We start from the raw sequence: 20,491 nt of genomic DNA, 5'->3' as shown, positions 1-20,491 counted from the left end.
GTCATTTTAATCATAGTATTAACTTTTTCATTTGCTCTCATTTTACTGTCATATCACTCCTTTTCATTTGGAATCTATGTTCATGTGTTTTTAATTACTTTTTATGTATTAGCTTCAGTTTAATGTCTTATCATTTTTTTATTTTCATCCGTTTTATTGCATTCATGGTTCCTATTCCTCATTTTGCTCAAGTTAAGTTTTACTTATAATCCCTTCCTTTGTTTAAACCTTCAGCTGCGTTAGTTTGTCGACAGGGTAATAAGAATTTATATTTTAAATGTTTGTACAGTGATTAAAGTAAAAAAAAGTACATCTTTTAACAAAAATTACATTTCTGACACAACTGCACAGTCAATATAAATACATTATTTCATCTTTCACTTTTTAACTGACATTTGCATTTTCAACTGTTTAAATATAATAATAGATAAATAAAAATATTAAAATCACTTGCACAAAGATTCCAAATAAAAATAAATAAATTTAAAAAAATTGGAGCAAATAAAGAAGTCAACACGACGATTCATAGATGTGACAAGGGATTAAAAATTAAATCTTATATTTAAACCAGTCAACCAAATAAAAAAAATTATCAAAGTAAATTTGATAAAGACTCACAAACAAAAAATTTCAAAGCACCTGGTTGATTCAAACTCACAGCCTTCTAGGAATAATATGTAACGCTTGACTGATTAAAAACGCTGTAGTCTTTAGTCATACTGATGCTTTATAACTGCAATTTTATTTATTGAAAGTTAGCTTGCAAAAGATAGCAAATATGAAATTACTATAAGAAATATTGGTAAAGGTTGCAGGGCGATCACGAAAATGTGCCCTCACTGGCAGGTAGAGAACAATTAGGATAGTCACCAATCGGCCCCCGTGATGTGAACACGAATCCACTGAGTCTAGCCTGGTGCATCGTGATGTGAACATGTAAATGGTCTAGCTCAGTGATCGGCAATGTGAATGTGTAATCTGTAATCAAATGAAGCAGTTATGTTTCTGTAGGTGAAACAGAAATAAGCAGCATGCTTGCGTTGGGCAATTTGATACGAAAACACACAGACAAAAAGCTAGTGAAATTATGTCTGGTATTTGTGATGCAGTCACTATATCGATTTATGGATTTGGACCGGCTCTCGTGTAGAAGCGATATTTTCGTATTGCCAGATATAGCTATCTCCTTATTTCAATTGAACAAATAAATAAGGTGTTATTCCTTTTTTGTTAAAGTAAATATAATAATAGCAATCCCAAAAGCCACATTGAATTTCACTTTTAAAACTAACGATTTTAGAAGCCAGGACCCACAGAGTAGAATTCCAATGGGGGCAACAAGACCATTTTAGAAGATACGAGCTGAGCAGGCCTGTTTTCAAACTCTCGGTGAACCACGGGCAGACTGATAGGTTTTACTCTTGTAGTTTACCCGATGCAGCCCTACAAATGCAACTTCACGTAAAGGACAACTTACGGTGTTATCACACTTGGATGTAGTAAGGTGCAATGGCAGGAAGTTTCCCTATTTCGATCTTTATTTAATAGAGGAAGAGATGGAGGTGACCTGCTACAGTGTCCCTCTCAATGTGGAGTCTGTCTGACCTCCCCCTTCTTTATAGCTTTCCCACACTGTCTGACCTCCCCCTTCTTTATAGCTTTCCCACATTAATCCCTCTTTCTCTTCGAACAAGGAATACGTAAGTCCCAAAAGCTAGGAAGAGTTTTTTTTCTGCTTTCAAATGAGTCTACTGGTAGTACTGGACTTCCTCCTCCTGAAGGTAAGTAGCCATTCTGTCTGGTATTTTACAGTTTTCTCACAAGAATTTTCATTTTGATACAATTATGTACATATTTACAGAGAGAGATAGAGAGAGAGAGAGCGACAAAATAGATCTGCTGTATCAAATTCTCAACTATTATGCAAATTTACAACATTAAACTAACACTCACCCAGAAGGCTTTGAAGCTGCAAGATTCAGCAACTTACTTCACCTACTTGAGGCGAGGTCTACTGAGAGACACCTATTGCAACACGACTGTCCCACAATATGCTGAGACACACACACCACACTCCTAATACAAACTACAGACATGCACAAAGTTGAAACAGTGAGTCTCATAAAATATTATGCTGACACTCCATACAAACAAAGTATGAATAAATCTATTAGAGTCTATAACATTAATTTAAAAAAAAAACAAAAAAAATCACTCTTAAAGGCCCACTTTAGTCTTTATGGTGGCCAGGTACATCTCTGACAGTAACAATCACCCTGAACAGCAGTTAAAAATTAACGACTGACGATAGTAAAATAAAATTATTAAGCAGTTGTATGAAATAGTGACATCGTGGGAAGGGCAGTTCTAACGGCAGTGAGATATAGTTGGTGAAGTTCAGTTCTTTGCTTGATTTCAGAGATAATGTTTAGTGTGGATTTTATTTTATTTTCTAGTTGGGAACAGATATAGGATTATCCTATATGAGTAAATTACTGGAGGAATGGTAGGAAGGTATTAAAACTTGTTACAGCATTATATGTCATGAAAACTCATCTGAAAACTGGAAAGTCAATATGGTAACGAGGAATACTTTATTGAATTTTTAAAACTTCTTCAATAGTAATGGGGAGGTGAGGCTATAGAAGTTAGTAGGTCTTGTAAATACCTTAAACTCACCAGAAGTGAAAATTTACCTCGAGTTTATACCACAGAGCAGGAACCTGCCGTTCTACTGAGATTCAACTGCCTCGGCCTATGCAACCGCCACTTAATGGCAGAAGCAGCTTTTTTTTCTAAATCTACTTGTTCCCAAATCCCCATCAAGCAATACTACAATGCAAATTTTCACAACACTTATTCTACCAGAAAGCTGCTACCTAGCTTGCAATAATTGGTGAAACCTGAAGTACAATATATGACACTTATTATTTTATTGTACTTCTCCACTCTTTCACATGTGGGGCAGTAATTCTATCGCTCTGGTGGAGTGTTATGTAGGATGGTCAGCAGACCTCTCCAAACAATGCGTAACATAAACAAAAAGCAGTTAACCCTCATTTCACTTTACAGTGTTACATTAAGGTAAAATTACAATCCCGAGCCCATTCCTATTGGATTTTAGCATAAAACTCCCTTATGCTACACACCCAATAAATTTTCTTTGATAAATGAGATAGCCTTCTCAATAAACACGAGTAGAAGAATTAAATTATTCAGTGTTTTCTATTATTGTGGCTGTATTTTCAGGTTTAAATCTACACAGTAAGAAAGAGATACACAACTAAGAATTTTTTGCAGCCTTTTAAGAGGAAGGAAGATTACAGTTTAATGTTCCTGTAGACAACAGAAACAAGCTTACGAACAAAAACATGGGTATCTCACAGACATTTAATACACGTAAGAAACAGTTTGAATCAGCACATGAAAACTTTGACAAATACAGGGAAAGATAAGACAAGACCAATAAATATGTAAGACAAGTGTGTAGCCTTTCACCTACGATATTAGACAGTGGAAACAGATAAGTAAATATGGTGTCAGATTAAAACCAGAACACACCTGCATAAATACTTTGCTCTTTGCCGGTGACCAAAAAATTATTCAGAAGACAGAAAATGACCTCCAGTTTGCAATACATTGTTAAATCAAAGTATATCTTCTAAAAATTTCAGTGAAAAATAAAGTAATGGACTTCCACAGAAAAATTCCAAAATAGTACCTGTGAACAACTAACAGAACAAGTGTTACAATTTCAGCTTTTAGGCTGAGGCATTACACTTAAAAAAAAAAAAAGGTCTTTAATAAATTAAACAAGTTTCAAATTGTATGGTACACTGGGTGATGAGACAAGGAAGGATACAAAGGTAAAATTTTGCATAGTAATGGATACAGTTACTCTAATACACCATTTAGACATTAACTAAGAAAGACAAAAAGAAGAATACAGCTGGCTGAAGTGAAATTTTTAAGGAAAGTTAAAGTATGTACCCTTAGAGATCAAATACAAAACAATATTACAAGAGGTGAATTCATATTCAGAGCAAGAATGCATAAAATGGAAGCAACATATCAACAGAAGCTCAAAGCTTCTTCTACCGACCCCTTCCGTTATGCGCAAGTCCTCAGAATTTGTGTAACAGATACTATAAATCACCTTTCTCTGGCATGTAGTGAATGTAGTCTAAATATTTGGCGCAATAAAGGGGGGAGGGGTGTTAAAAATGGCTGGTGCCAAATTGTGGCTGAGGGCCAACTGGATTGATTGACAGTGGAACAGACTACTCAGCATAAAGTGGCTGAATTTAAAGGTTATATCATAACCTGTGACAACTGAATCTCCTACTGCAGGTGGGAACACTCCATCTGACATATCTTAATTTCCACAACCCCTATGACCACAATCTCTTCATGTAAGTGGAAATGTGTGACAAATTGCTCAAAGAAAAGTTTTGCTTCCAGCACAGATGCATGGCACTATTCACTTGTAACCATATCCACCAGTCACACTGTTCATCTTCTGGTGCTCAATGATAATTCCCCACAAGTAGGGGATGGTTTTTTGCCTCTTGATATAAATGCACTAGATGTCTTGACTGTTGCCTGTGTTATAATATCAACTTTCTCGTGCCTGAAGACAATATACCACACTTCACGAGAAGCTGTACATTCACGCTATTATCGTATAGATATGATGCACCCAAATTTTTCTATGGGTGCACTGAGACAGTTCCATTTAGTTACCAGATGAATCTTTTCCACACTTCTTTTTACAGCTTTCAGTGTGGTGCAATTTTGTGTCTTAAACTACCCCTCCCCTGCCCCAAATAAATAAATATTATATTACAACACAAGAGCAATCAACAAAATATTTTCCAATACACTTGTAGAAAGGGGCAAAAGGCACTCACCATTTGTGAGGATTTGTCATTGGATGCAAAAAGTTCGGATCATTAATCGTCCCATTGAGGAGATGGCAACAAGTGGGCCAAGTTGTAGACCTGATGCTAGAAACAACACATTTTCTTTGAGCATTTCATTACATAAATGATCCAAAGAATGAGACAGAAAATTTATTGGATGGATAATAAACAAGCTAGCCCCAAAACAGTGCTTTACTTAGTGACATTATTTATGTCATTTTTACAGCAGTATTCACTGCACTGTTTTATATGTAACATTTGTGTGTGATATGAGGTTCCGCTGTACTTCTTAAATGTAACTAATTCTCTTTTATAGCTCCCTTTTAAACACACACACACACACACACACACACACACACACACACACACACACACACACACACACACAGTGTTAGTAAATATAAATATTTCTTTTTCCTAAACCAGACCTGAAGACCCAAACAGCTATCGACATGAAAGTGTTATGCAGTCTTCTTCGGAACTGGTGCTACATGAATCATGAAGATTACTCATCTGTTCTTCAGCACACAGCACGCGTCTGCGTGACCGACCAACTAAACTAATACAAACCTTTGAGGCTATCGAGCCGGACTGGACATACAGAACAGTACTGCTGCCCAGTTTTAATATCCTACTATTCGTAAATAAACTATCTCACTTTTAGAATGTGCGTATTTTTGTATTATAGTAACTGAAGCAATATACCTACACTATCTTCTACGTCTCTTAGTCTCTACTCTTGGCAGTAGTTTCTCTGTGCATTGCATTTACAGAGCCATAGATGAAAAAAGTACAAGAGCATGCACACACACATACAATTTACACTGTACAAGAATTGTATTAGCGTACGCACTGTAGCATAGTAGATTTCTCTACACAATGTTTAATTTTTGCACAGAACATATTTCTTGTAGTTGCAATCATGTATTGATGTTAGAGAATTCTAGACTAATTTGTACAAAAGTTACAATGCATTATATACTTAAACTTATTGCTAGATACCAATTTCTACAGCCCTAAATAGGTTTATGAGAGTATTTTTGGCAAATTCCCACACTGTGTGTGTGAAAACACTGAGTATTTTGTAATTAGAAGATTACTATAACGTTTACATGGTACGTGAAAACTTGTGAAGTATTTTTTAGAGAAAAAAACTGTCATATAAATTGAAATTTAACTACATTTTCCCACCACATGGGGAAAGGTGGTTCAGATAGTATGCAGAGCTTATGTTGGTGTCATTCTTCAGCACTACTTTTTTAGTATAAACAAAACTTTAAAGAAAGACCTGTCAAAGCCAACTTGTAAAATCACACTACACAATACTTGTAGCAAAGACAGTAATTTCATAGGAATCTGTAACAAAGTGTCTACGTGGCTAACACCAGTGCAACATAAGAACACTTTCAACATTAAAGTGTTGCTTACATGGAGTACGCACACAGCATCAAGTTTCAAACCAGTTTCACATTATGTGGTTAAGCTTATGTGCAACAGATAAATCACAATAGGCAATAAATATTAAATTACTTACTATAAAAATTCAATACTTTAATAAGAAGAATCAGTATATTTTAAAATGTAGGAAAATGCACACACCGTAAGGAAATTCTTTGTCTATTTCTTTCTTTTGCCTTTCAGAATAACAATCATTTTCCAGAGAATAGTAATGCCACTCACAAATCTTACGTAGATTGTGGTATCAAACATCTGACTTTCACTTCAAATTTCATTCCATAGAAATGGCTTTGAATTTCTTTTCTATGCATGTGGGGACATGAGCACAAAAAATAAAACAATGAAGAGCAACAATGACAACAATAACATAAGTGAACTTTTTTATACAAATAACAATGGAAGAGTTATGTAGTTACTGCAACTGAGATAAGGTTGTGCGACACTTGTAAAGAGACCAGAATGAGCAAATGAGTGAGAACACTGGGCCTAACAAAAGCAAACTATGGAATAAAAGGAAGGTTCCCAATTCTCACCAATCGAATCAGTCGCTTGGATTAGGTGCCTTATCCCCACAAAACTGTCACAACCCTTATGATCTACTCCAGCTAAGTGCCAACAGCGTAACTGTTGTAGAAAGGATTTACTAAGATTTCACCACAGGTAGGTCAGTGCAGTGCCCTGGCTGTTTCTTTGGTATCAGTTTGCAGGCTGCACTATAAATTCATAATTTAGAGACACACATAATCCATCATCAATGAATTCAGTTCTCCCTATGATTCTCCCTATGACCTCATATTCACAGTCATTTAGCAATGTTTAGATTGCACACTGAGTACTATGCTGCACACTGATTGGAGAACTTCAAAACGAGGACTGAATGGCACTGCAGGAAAATTACACTTCCAAATCTGGCAATAAGACTGTCATGTTTCAGTGTGAACATATTAACGTAAATGCAGGCTATGTCAATGTGAAAGTTGAAAGATACACTTTGTTAGCATACTGGCTCTTGGTTAGGCTACAGTTTACATTTGTAGGTGCTGAAGATACAAAAAAATTCCAATGGACCTTCTTCAAGTTATTCCTATTGTATTAACATGTGGTCATTGTTACTAAATACAGATTTTGTCCACAACCCCCCCCCCCCCCCCCCCTACCCCACCGTAATTTTGTTTAAAAAAAGATAAAAAACAGCTCACATGTTTAACATGAGTACTTAAAAGACAGTATTAGGAATAACAAAAGTTTCGGTTTATTTTTCTTTTTAAATAAAATTGTAAGCGAAGTCACGATAGGACAGTGTAATGATCCATCAGTGTCAATTTCAAATCACACGAGTAGGCCTACAAGATAATGTTTTCGAGCAGTCAGACTGTTTAGCAATAGGTGTGAGCACATTTACCTCATTTTCTTACTTCATGAACAATCTGTTAATAGCAAATGCATGATCATATGCACATGTACATTTGAAAATGACTCATGTTGAATATGGCCGAAAGCCTGAATGAATTATCTTATTCAATTAGTATACAGGCTCACTTTGATGTATGAGCTTACAAGCATAAGGAAAATTGTGAATGTTACTGTACACTTTGATGATGCTTTCGAAACAAACAAAACACTTTTGATCCAAATAATGACGATGTGACTGCAAAAGATGTCACAACCAGACACTGTTCATAAAACACATATTTATTAAGTATGCAATGGACTGAAAATATTGTTACAACTAATATTCTTAAGCAACAGATAAACCCCAATTGAGTGCTACACTGTCATAATTTTCATACTGAGAGCTGTATTTATCTTGGATCTTTTTTTACACTGTTTTCATGAACCTCTTCCCAAAACTCAATTTTCATTGCTCCTGTATTCCATGTTTGACCTTGAAACTCACTCAAAATGCAGAGTGGGACTATGGGCTTAAATACATACTCTAGGATGTGTTACTTCACTTTTAACACATTACAGTATGTAGTTTTCTGTGTAACAAACCCAATGGGTTTATATTAATTGCTTGCTCCAGGACATCTGTTTCAATAAGTGTTCCAAATGTCCCCTGAAAACTGATTAATGACAACCACAAAAAGCAATCACCATTCAGTCTGCAAATGTCAACATCTGTTGATGATGCTTCAGTGCTCACTGGGCATTGCATATTCTCTGCCATTTAGTGATACCTCGATTTATGACTGCAATGATAAATGAATACAATCTCTGCCTAGCCCCATTTAACTGGGCAAAGCAAACAGTTTGTCTTGTTACTGAGAGACCAGTCCAAATACTAGTTATTAGTCTGTCAAAATTCCACAGCTTATATATTCATACTGAAATAAGTGACCCCATCAATCACATCTGATGAGAAACCACTGAATTGTGGAGTACATCCATTAGTAGCAGTTCCTCCACTTACGGTAACTAGCAGTTCCTCCACTTATGGTAACTAGCAAAAATTGACCGGTACCAAAGATTCAACTGTGCAAAGGACTGTGAACACCAGGGTAGTAACAACTAATAGTTTCACTTTCACACAAAAGGGGTTTTAAACATAGTACACTACTAAATAAACTTAACTTTTTGGCTGTTAAGTGGCGAACAAAACCACTGCAGTGTGAAAGGAATACTGCCAATCACATAGCGCAAGGAACAGGACATAAACATCAACATCGCAGCATTCTGAAATTCTAATGCAGTATTTCATTTCCACACGACATGAGACGGACACATTATGTGCATGCAATGAAACTGAAGGTACCGGCTGTAACAGTGTCATGCATCAATGGAGGGATAGTAATTTTCTTATAAATAGGAACTGGTGTAATTTGTCTTCTTCTTTTTTTGGAGAAAGAAGGAAGTCAGATATCATATATGGTAAAGACTTAGTTATATGAATGCTGAGATCAGATGTGTAAAACAATGTTTAATGATACTGATGGGTAAGTACACAAAAAAACTGGACACAGTGTTGTAATGAGCGACAATGAGTCAGAAAAATCAAGTCACATGGAGTATGAGATACCAATCATGCAGAGATCTTATCATCCGCAACCACAGTTGACAGTCGGTGTTGTGGAAAAGTCGTCCCCGCCCTCATAGTATATGCTGCGCGCCCTCCGTTCGACCTGGTCTTGCTCGAGGCGTCGCCTCAAGAGCTCACGCAGGGAGCGTGGCAGAGTATCTAGCTCTGGTTTGATTCGAGGATCGTCCACTAGCGAAAGTACAAAGTCTACACATAACCTGGAAAATAAAAATTGTTGTCACTCTAAATTTATGCTCCTCGCACATTAGTCTTATGACTGCTTTAACTATTACCGGGTCACATTATTCATAGCCTAATCCTAAATGCTACATTTACGGTGTCAATGTACATCTTGTGATGTGCACTTCAGAAGTATGTAGGCCTACTCGCAGGCCATTCGGTGCGGTTCTGTCGTCAATACGAGAACAAACAAATTCATCTGGCAATAAAACCTTATGGAATAGCACTTTTCTTCATATTGATCTTCGATTTTCTTCATATGTAAGTGGATTTCGATGTCAGTGCCCACACATCATTTTCATTAATCAGTATGATGCAATTGTCAAACAAAATTAAGAAGTTACCGTTGAATACATGAAGTACAAGATATTTAATACTTTTGACGTCAGTAGCTGAGTGCGCAGCATACTAGTATTGTCATCGTAAAGTCACCATTTTGATTATCGCTAGGAGCAATTTTTTTTTACTGTATTTGATTTCTTTATTTATTACAAGAAAGAACTGACAAATAGCGAATCAAACTTTTTAATTAAAAATAATATCTTTTTAGCTTTAATTACTAATCACATGAAAATGAGTTTTTCACAATACATTAAAATTTGGTACAAAAAAGAGAACACATCAAGTAGAAAATTAACTACTTTTTTATTTATAGACACTGAATATACGTAACTTTTCTCATTTAACAATAAGGTGTTTCATATTTCTGTATCAAATGCTAATTTATTTTCATGCGACTGATAATAAAACTAAATCAAACAATGGAAAATCCAGAATGGAATGTAACAATATTAGGAAGGAAAGTTGCTACTCACCATATAGTGGAGATGCTGAGTCGCGATAGGCACAACAAAAAGATTCATACAATTATAGCTTTCGGCCATTAAGGCCTTTGTCAGCAATAGACACACATACACACATGCACGCACACACACTCATGCAAACGCAACTTGCACACATGTCTGCAGTCTCAGATAACTGAAACCAGTGTGGTTTCAGTTATCTGACGCTGCAGACGTGTGTGCAAGTTGCGTTTACGCGCGCACGTGCGAGTGTGTGTGTGTGTGTGTGTGTGTGTGTGTGTGTGTGTGTGTGTGTGTGTGTGTCCACCACAGCTGACAAAGGCCTTGATGGCCGAAAGCTATAATTGTGTGAATCTTTTTGTTGTGCCTATCCAACTCAGCATCTCCGCTATATGGTGAGTAGCAACTTTCCTTCCTAATATTGATAATAAAACTAAATAGATTTCTCTGAGTTTGAGAACTGCATCCTACTGCTTTAAGAAACTGACATCCTGTTGAGCATGAAGAAAATCAAAGACAGCTTGTCCTCAAGATCCTCCTGTGAGTACCAGAAAGGGGCTGTAGGCGACAGCTGATATCGTGTCAACACAATTAAGGTTACAAGTTTATAGTTTTGCAACAACAAATACATACAAATTATGTCTCAAGCACAGAAAAAGCACAGGAATTTAAAGAAAGATGAATGCAATCAGAAGATTGGTCACAAACAGATATTCATTAACAATCTGAAAGTCGTAATTAGGTCAAGAGGGTGAAGACACAGGGCCTGAAACTTACGGAAAGATTAAAGCTGACAAGAGGGTATCCCCAGGACTGGTTATCTACCCTGAGGTGTAGATTAGGGGAGGTTGGGGTTTTAAAAACATTTTCATTGGGTTTTCATAAAATTTAAATATAAGGTACTTGGTAATTAATTATCATTACATGCTTTAATTTCCTGTAATTCTGCTTCATAAATTTTATAAAGTAAGATTACTTCCCCACTTTATAAATCACATTTACTGTGGAACCAGTGGGCAAGAGGTAAAAAAGGTTGACTGGTGCTGCTTAATGTCAAATCCCATCAAGTGCTTTGAAATTTTTACTCTAAAATCTATATTGGAATGTCTTTAACCTTTAGTTTTAGCCAATTAATTGGTTCTCATATATATTTTTTTACTTCAGATCCTTTGCCACCTCACTTTAATCACTGCATTAACTTTCTGTATTTGCTCTCATTTTTCCGTCTCATCAATCTTCTTTCATCTGGTATTATTGTGCATTTCATTTTAATTATTTTGATTGATTTACCTATCATAATATTTAAATATATTACTCTGAAGAGGTGGCAGGGGAACACATACACTAAAGGATTTAAATTTTTGCAAGATTTTAGAGCCAGTGGCTCCTCCTTCTGGCAGAAGGGTTGAAGGGGAGGTTTAGGGAAAGAGATACAGTTCAGAAAAGTAACCCAGAACCCCAGGTCAGGGGAAACTTACCAGACGGGATGAGAAGGAAAGTTATTTATATCTGCTGTTTCAAAAATGTATTTTTCGTTAGGAGATGTATGTTCATTTGAATGGTAGAGACCGTACAAATATTCAAAACATAAATTCTTGTTGCACTATGGAATAAATAACATAGATGAAGATTTAAATAAAAGAAAGAATAAGAAATGAAACTAAATTCATTCAAAATAAAGAACAGAAATAATGAATGCGATAACATGGACAAAAATACAAAACAATAAAACATAAGAAATTTTTTCAAAGGTAATACACAAAAATAATTAAAATCACATCAATAAATATTCAGAAGAGAGCAAATGAAAAGTTAATATGATGATTAAAATGAAACAGTCCAGGATTAGAAATAAAAATTACACTTAAACCAATTAATTTAATAAAATTGATGATCAAGGTCATTTCAATAAAGGGTTAAAAGCATAAATTTCAGAACACCTAATGGGATTCAAACCCACAACATTAAGGACTCCACAACTGTACCTTAACTACTATCCCACCGCTCTGGATAACATTTCGTCGATTCCTCAGGCATTTCGTCGATTCCTTAGGAATGAGGGTCCATTTTGCTGAACAGCTACAGTGTTTGGTACCTGACACTGTAAGCTACCCCTCCATACACATAGTCCTTCCTTCCCATCCCGTCTGGTAAGTCTCCGCTGACCAGGAGTTCTGGGTGACTTTTCTGAACTGTACCCCTTTCCCTAAACCTCCCCTTCAACTCTTCTGCCAGAAGAAGGAGCCACTGGCTCCGAAAGCATGCACAAATTTAAATCCTTTAGTGTATGTGTTCCCCTGCCACCGCTTCGGAGTAAATTTTTTATCTATCCATTTGTATTGTACCACTATATACATGGTTTCACAAAGTTTATTCCAACCTGGGGCTTCCTCTTGAGAGTGACAAATATGAACTCGAACCCAGAGCCGTGTGTTTTGTGGGCAATGCTCTTACAAGGATGGGATCTGTGTGTCCATCCTGATGTGCACATTTTATAAGCAACTTTAAAATTAGTTTTGGCGATAATTTTCCCCTCACTATTGGACTATCATCCTTTCTGACTACCTTTCCAATGTTCAACTTACAGCAGTGACTATGGCTCAGAGTAAAATAGTGTGCACCAGAGACGTCCATAGTGGCAGAAACTCTACAGAATAAATGCCAAGTGATGACCGTGTAATTATCTCAGGAACTGGTTTGGGTATAACAAATTGTTTCCATCCAAGTGGTCCCCATGAATGCTTTATCATTTTTGTGCACCTGACCAACTGAGTGAGGAGCTAAATTCTGCAATGATTGCTCTCTTGTTAACTGGCATATGCTGGCAAAACTTTGCAGCATTCTTCATGATGATGTGTCTCCCAGGGGTGTTAATCAACAAGGTATACAAGATCTTTATGGACTTAAGAAATGAACTGGCAGATTAAAATTGTGCAAATGTTGCCAACCAGGTATTCTCCAGCCTGCAGCACAGTTTTAATGTAGCAGGACTGAAAGCTTCATTCTGTACACCTTTTTTTCCACTCACCACTCTCCCGATTGTGGGGTAGGGAAACAATAGCTTCTTATGATGTATTTGTGTAAATTTTGATAATAAGAGTCAGGCCAACAAACATATTACTTTCCTTTTGTGTTACACATGCACTGTATGCAGTCTACTCAACTATATTTACTTTTAGATAGCTGACACATTAAACTATTTCTTGATCTTTTGAAATGATATGTACAGCAAAGTCAGCTTACACAATGCTTTGACTAATGATCAGTGATACCTAAGATGATGTATTATTACCTGCGCAAAGACTTAGGTGTGAAGTTCAGAAGTATCAGCTCTTCCGCATGATCCTGAAAAAGAATAAAATAACATTTTGCAGTCAGGACTTTAAAACTGGTTCAGGCAACTATGAAAACATTTAAATGCACCATCCCTGCACTCATTGTTTCTATGGGCAATTTTATCCTTAGATTTGACTTACTAACACACTATGAGATACGTTAAAAAAAGTTCCGAATCTCTTGTTTTCCCACATAAACCAATGAAGTGTGGGAGAGTTGCTTCAGTGGAGATGCCATAGAAACTCAGGATAAATGAGTCTTACAACTGCTTCAAAGATGCCCACCACATCAGTGGATAGCAAACTGCATTTGGCAGATCCTCAACAAGCTGAAATGACAATGTTGTTGTGGGGAATTCGGCTGTCTGGTACAAGTCTTTTTATTTGGTGTGTGTGTGTGTGTGTGTGTGTGTGTGTGTGTGTGTGTGTGTGTGTGTGTGTGCGAGAGAGAGAGAGAGAGAGAGAGTCCCGAATCGAGAAACTCCTCGGCCCAGCCCAGGCACGGCCAGTCTGTAGTAACATCAAGGTCCATCACATTGAGTGCACACCACATTGCCAAATTGTCACAAAAGAATTCTACTCAGAGATCCTTTGTCACCCTTGCGATACTGTGCGGTGCAAACTACTGGATCAGTGAGCAGCAAAAACTCTGCAGTTCCACCACAAGAACACAACTTCCCATTCTGCACATCTGATTCAGAGTTTCATTGCCAAATACACCATTCCTGTGGGTAGTCAAACTCCCTAATTCCCCGATATGAAACTTCCTGGCAGATTAAAACTGTGTGCCTGACTGAGACTCGAACTCGGGACCTTTGCCTTTCGTGGGCAAGTGCTCTACCATCTGAGCTACCGAAGCACGACTCACGCCCGGTCCTCACAGCTTTACTTCTGCCAGTATCTCGTCTCCTACCTTCCAAACTTTACAGAAGCTCTCTCCTCGCAGGAGAGCTTCTGAGCTACCGAAGCACGACTCACGCCCGGTCCTCACAGCTTTACTTCTCCAGTATCTCGTCTCCTACCTTCCAAACTTTACAGAAGCTCTCTCCTCGCAGGAGAGCTTCTGTAAAGTTTGGAAGGTAGGAGATGAGATACTGGCAGAAGTAAAGCTGTGAGGACCGGGCGTAAGTCGTGCTTCGGTAGCTCAGATGGTAGAGCACTTGCCTGCGAAAGGCAAAGGTCCCGAGTTTGAGTCTCGGTTGGGCACACAGTTTTGATCTGCCAGGAAGTTTCATATCAGCGCACACTCCGCTGCAGAGTGAAAATCTCATTCTGGAAACATCCCCCAGGCTGTGGCTAAGCCATGTCTCCGTAGTATCCTTTCTTTCAGGAGTGCTAGTTCTGCAAGGTTCGCAGGAGAGCTTCTGTAAAGTTTGGAAGGTAGGAGACGAAATACTGGCAGAAGTAAAGCTGTGAGGACCGGGCGTGAGTCATGCTTCGGTAGCTCAGATGGTAGAGCACTTGCCCGCAAAAGGCAAAGGTCCCGAGTTCGAGTCTCGGTCGGGCACACAGTTTTAATCCGCCAGGAAGTTTCATATCAGCGCACACTCCGCTGCAGAGTGAAAATCTCATTCCCTAATTCCCTGACATGGCTCCACGTGAGTTTTGGCTATTTCCTTAGCTGAAATTGCCTCTGAAAGGAATGCGATTGAAGTTTAATGAAGACATTGCGCGGAATGCTATGGCCAGGCTGATCATCATTCCAAAAGATGGGTTCCAGAAATGTTTCCAACAACGGTAGGAAGGTTATGAGAAGTTTGAGAACTTACCAATGAAACTAGTTTGAAGAGGATTTGGGCTCTGTACCTCCAAATCTTTAATGTATTTCTGCCATCCAAAGGTTCAATATTTTCTGTACACACTTCAATGTTCATCACTTGTTTGCATTACTCTTCCTTCTACAACTTCCACAAACTAATAATATTCAAAACTGAACCTTAAAGGAAAATATTTGTGCATCCGTAGTCAAAGAGTTTGAAATATTGTGACACTGAAGTCATTAAAGACAAATTCAGATTTAGCTAGGTGAGGAAGAAAACTTCTATGTGCTGAAGTACGTGGGTACCTGTCCCAATGAATACATTGAAACTGCAAGAAATCTAGAGTAGAATGTTTGGACAGGAACTGGAACTCTGCTCCTCCCAAATACACGCCCACTGCCACAACTGCTGTGCCATCTTGCTCGGTGCCAACTCTCTATGGATTATGGCAGGAGAAAGAGGTGGCTACTGGCACTTTTGTCAGTATTAAATATATGCTCAGTGTCATACCCCCATGTCTCTGAACAACTCTGTAGAAGATAATGCAAACTCCCAATTATCTGGGTGTGGATAATACAGTTTGCAAATTACCTGTTCATAGTTCACCGAAAGCAATATTATAGACACGGAAGAGGATGTACGAGGGTGTACCAAAAAGTAATGCCTCTGAATTTTTTATTCTGTTCTCAATATTAACTGAGGTATTACATGTCAGGCATATTACTAGGTCAACTTCACCACTTACCTGACCCAAGTTGCAACGCTCTGCCGCTAGAGGGCTACAAATTTCAGCATGTAACATGGCAGGGTGTAGCATTAACTATGCTTCTGCGTGAGAAAAGGCCTGCTGTGATCAAGTTTCTAACTGTTGACACATGGAGCATCTTATCCTTCAGAATGACAATGTAAGATCACACACAAGAGCTGTGACATCTGCAATTCGACACCTCGGGTTCACTGACATCGATCATCCTCCATACAGTCCCATGTTGGTTCTATCCAATTTTCATCTGCAACAACTTCTTCGAGCACTTCACTTTGATGATGATGAAACAGTGCAAACACACGTGACATGGCTCCATTAATGATTTCAAACATTCTAGAGTGACAATATCAACAGACTGATCTCTCATTGAGAGAAATGTGTTCGTCGACAGGGTGACTATGTTGAGAAATAAATATGTAGACATGAAAAATTAAGATGTAGAACATTAATAACATTTGTTTCACTTAAAAAGCTTTGGCAGTTTTCATACAAAAAGTTCAGAGGAATTACTTATCTGCACAACCTCATAAATGAAAATGAGGTGGGAGATACGATACTGTAAAAGGAATCTGGAAGTGTACTGTAAGACATTAGTCGAAACAAGGCCCCTACAGTAGACAACAACCTTGGGAGAGCCAGTCATAACAAAACTATTCCACCTCTTGTGTAAGTTACATGAAGTAGGCAAAATACCCTCATATTCATGAAGAAAATAATTATTTCTATTTTCTATTTCACCTCTTGTGTAAGTTATATGAGGTAGGCAAAATACTATCATATACACAAAGAAAATAATTATTCAAATTCCACAGAAGGCAAGAGCTGATGTGTGAATATTACCAACTATTGTGAACTAGTAGTTGAATAAGTCACACTTGCAAAATAGACACAGTACCTACAGAAGATTGGGAAAATGTCTAAAAGTCAACCACGGGGAAGAACAGTTTGGGCTTCTGGGGAAATGTAGAAACCTGTGAGGCAATACTGACCCTACAGCTGATCTTGAACAAGGGTTTATGGCACTCGTAGTCTTAGAGAAAGATTTTGACAATGGTGACTGGAATATTATCTCTCAAATTTTGAAAATAGCAGGGATTTAATACAGGGAACAGGAGGTTATTTACAACTTGTAGGGGTTGATGGACATTAAAGAGGGAGTGAGACAGGGTTGTAACTTATCCGCAATAATATTCAATCTGCTTAATGAGCATGATGTGAAGGTAACTAGGAGAAATCTGGACAGGGAATTGAAGTTCAGAGAGAAGAAACAGAAGCTTTGCTGTTTGTGATGACATTACAATTGTGTCAGAGACAGCTACAGACTCAAAAGTACAGTTTAATGGAATGGACAATGTCTTGAATTAGATTAGGAAATGATACACTGTACATAATAGACAGGTTTTGCTATTTGGACAGGAAAAAACTGATGATGATTTAAGGAGATAGTATATAAAATACAAACTGGCAATAACAAGAAAAGCATTTTTGAAAAAGAGGAATTTGTTAACATCTAATACAAACTTAAAAGTTATGTAGTCATTTTTGGAGGTATTTGTCTGGAGTATAGCCTTGTACAGAAGTGAAACATGGATGATAAGCCCTTCAGACAAGAAGAGAAATCGAGTGAGTAGACAGAATAAATAATTAGAGGATACCAAATCGATGAGAAAAAAGAAATTTATGGCACAACTGGAATAAAAGAAGGGATCACTTGGCATAACACATCCTGAGCTGTGAAAGAATTATTAATTTTGTACTGGAGGGAAATGTGGTAGGTATTAATTGTAGAGGGAGAACTGAGATGAATGCAGTAAGCAAGTTTAAATGGATGTAGGTTTCAGAAATTACGAAGAGATATGGCACAGGATAGAGCTGTGAGGAGAGCCGCACCAAACCATTCTTCTGAATGAAGACCACAATATCACACACGTGACTCGTGTTTTACTGCCAGAAGACAAAGTGGACCCCTATCCCACCATCGGACATTTCTGGTCTCATCTTTCTACAGGTAGTTGGGAGACCTCAGCTGTTCGACACAAAATGTCGAATCAAAGCACCTTTAGCCATTTAAATTTCCAGTTATATTATTTGAACAACCAGTTTCAGTACTACATTATGCCATCTTCAGGCCCACTGACTGACGTGCAGGAAGAATCTCAGGTCCAGTCAAAAGAGGGGCCAGCATTCAATGACTGGTAACCTTGATTTCTGACACAGCGATCCCTTCGATCATCACCTGCCGACAAGTGATGACTGAAAGGATAACAGCGTAAAAAATTGATGGATATCAGTCACTGAATGCTGGCCCCTATTTTGAACAGACCAGAGGTGGGATTCTACCTATATATCTGTCAAGAGGCCTGAAGATGACGTAATGTCGTGCTGAAACTGGTTGTTCAAATAATATAACTGGAAATTTAAATGGCTGAAGGTGTTTTGATCTCTGAAATTTTTTCCGTTGTTTCCCATTTCATCTTCAGCTACGTGCAAGAAGTCTACCCTTGTAATAAGTTCACTGCCAATTTCCTGTCTGTATGATTGCCTCTCCCCTAGGAGCTAAAGGTCAGTAGTTTCTGGCGAGTAATGTTTATGTAAAGCAGAGTTTTGTAAATAGCAGTTTCCAGTAAAAACATGAGCATTTTGGATTATATACGTTTTTTTGGTTATCCATGTGATTTTGGGTCCACATTAGCCGGCATAATTGGCAGTTTGCAGTACTTCTATATTCTAGGAACTGCTTCCCTCTAACATCTGTATGCATAGATGGCTAAACATCCCCAGGTGGGGCCTCCCAACCAATAATGAATGCCATCCAATAATTTAATTTTTTTAATGCATCACTTGTTACTCTTCTTCCACTGCTGTTAAATTTGATATTACAAATATATTACCATACATGTCTCCCCCCAACTTTTCTCCTCCTTTCCATCAATTTCTTGTGTGTTGATGAAACAGGGTTCTTACATTAGTAGAAGAAAGCGGCAAGAGGCAATGATGGAAGCTACAATGGACCAAAATTTTCTTAAGGATAAGGTAAGAAAGAACCTGTAACACATTTAACATAGAAATGTTTTAACATTTTCATTGCATTTCTGTTACTAAATTCATTGACCATAAAGTCGAAAACTTCTGTTTCATTTGCCATTCATGTGTGCTTTGGAATCAAAGCACAGTGACAGAACTATCACAATCTGACCACAATTTAAAAATGATCAGTACAAATTAAACTGCTAGATCATTGGTCGCTTGTTCCGATGAAAATAATTCCACAAGGATGGGAGTAAAATAATCGAGACATACAAAACACAGCTGGAAGAAAGGAGAACACCACAAGAATGACAGAAGGGCAAAAAACATGTAGAAGAGATCGAAACAAGAGAGCAGATTGCCATGGCTGGCTGACCATGAGAATAAAAAGGAGAACCTGGCCACTCTGCAACACATTAAAACTTCCACCGTAAAAGAACTAGGGTGGAGAACACAGAGGGACAAAGGGCATGCACTAAAACTTAAATCAAATGATAAAACCCAAATCGTAAAACTAAAGCTTCTGTTGAGGCATTGTCACCCAACACCGAAGGTAGGTTGCTGGGAAAGTTAACAGTCCGCTGTAGAGTGGCTGAAAGTGGGCAGTCCAGCAAGAGGTGGATGACATTCATTTGTCAGCCACAGTGACACCGAGGTGGGTCCTCGCGACTGAGGAGGTAACCATGCATTAGCTATGTATGGCCAATGCGGAGCCGGCAGAGGACAACTGATTCCCTGTGACAGGAGCACATGGAAGACTTCCACAAATTCATAGTCTCCTTAATGAGACACAGTTTATTGTGTGTACTGTTATGCAATTCTGTTTCCCAAAGCCAAAAAACCCTGAGGTGTACGACAGAACGCAGGTCAGTTTTGGAGATGCCGATCTCCAGAAGCGGTTTGTGCATATCCTGTTTGGCCAGCCTGTCAGCAAGTTCATTGCCTGGTATTCTGGCAAGTCCTGGGGTCCACACAAACACCACTGAACGATGAGACCATTCCAGGGTATAGATGGACTCCTGAATGGACGCTAACAAAGGACGGCAAGAGTAGCACTGGTCGATAGCTTGTAGGCTGCTCAAGGAGTCAGTACACATGAGAAATGACTTGCCAGGGCATGAGCAGATGTGTTCGAAAGCATGAGAAATGGCTGCCAGCTCT

At 38.0% G+C, this 20,491-nt stretch overlaps 1 protein-coding gene across 3 annotated transcripts in view; it reads right to left on the bottom strand.

Moving 5' to 3' along the window:
* Positions 1–9,280: 9,280 nt before the first annotated feature.
* The window catches only part of LOC126425272 (kelch domain-containing protein 2-like), a 114,225-nt gene continuing 103,014 nt past the window's right edge, over positions 9,281–20,491 (bottom strand). For all 3 annotated transcript variants that reach the window (XM_050088239.1, XM_050088240.1, XM_050088241.1), the window contains 2 exons: positions 13,735–13,787; positions 9,281–9,617 (listed from right to left, as the gene is read on the bottom strand). In XM_050088239.1, coding sequence (XP_049944196.1) covers positions 9,419–9,617; positions 13,735–13,787 — 252 coding nt within the window. In that variant the 3' untranslated portion in view covers positions 9,281–9,418. The remainder of the gene's footprint in view (positions 9,618–13,734; positions 13,788–20,491) is intronic.

Source organism: Schistocerca serialis, chromosome 10 (genome assembly GCF_023864345.2).
Source record: "Schistocerca serialis cubense isolate TAMUIC-IGC-003099 chromosome 10, iqSchSeri2.2, whole genome shotgun sequence".
Lineage (NCBI taxonomy): Eukaryota > Metazoa > Arthropoda > Insecta > Orthoptera > Acrididae > Schistocerca > Schistocerca serialis.
This window is presented reverse-complemented; position numbering and strand designations above follow the sequence as displayed.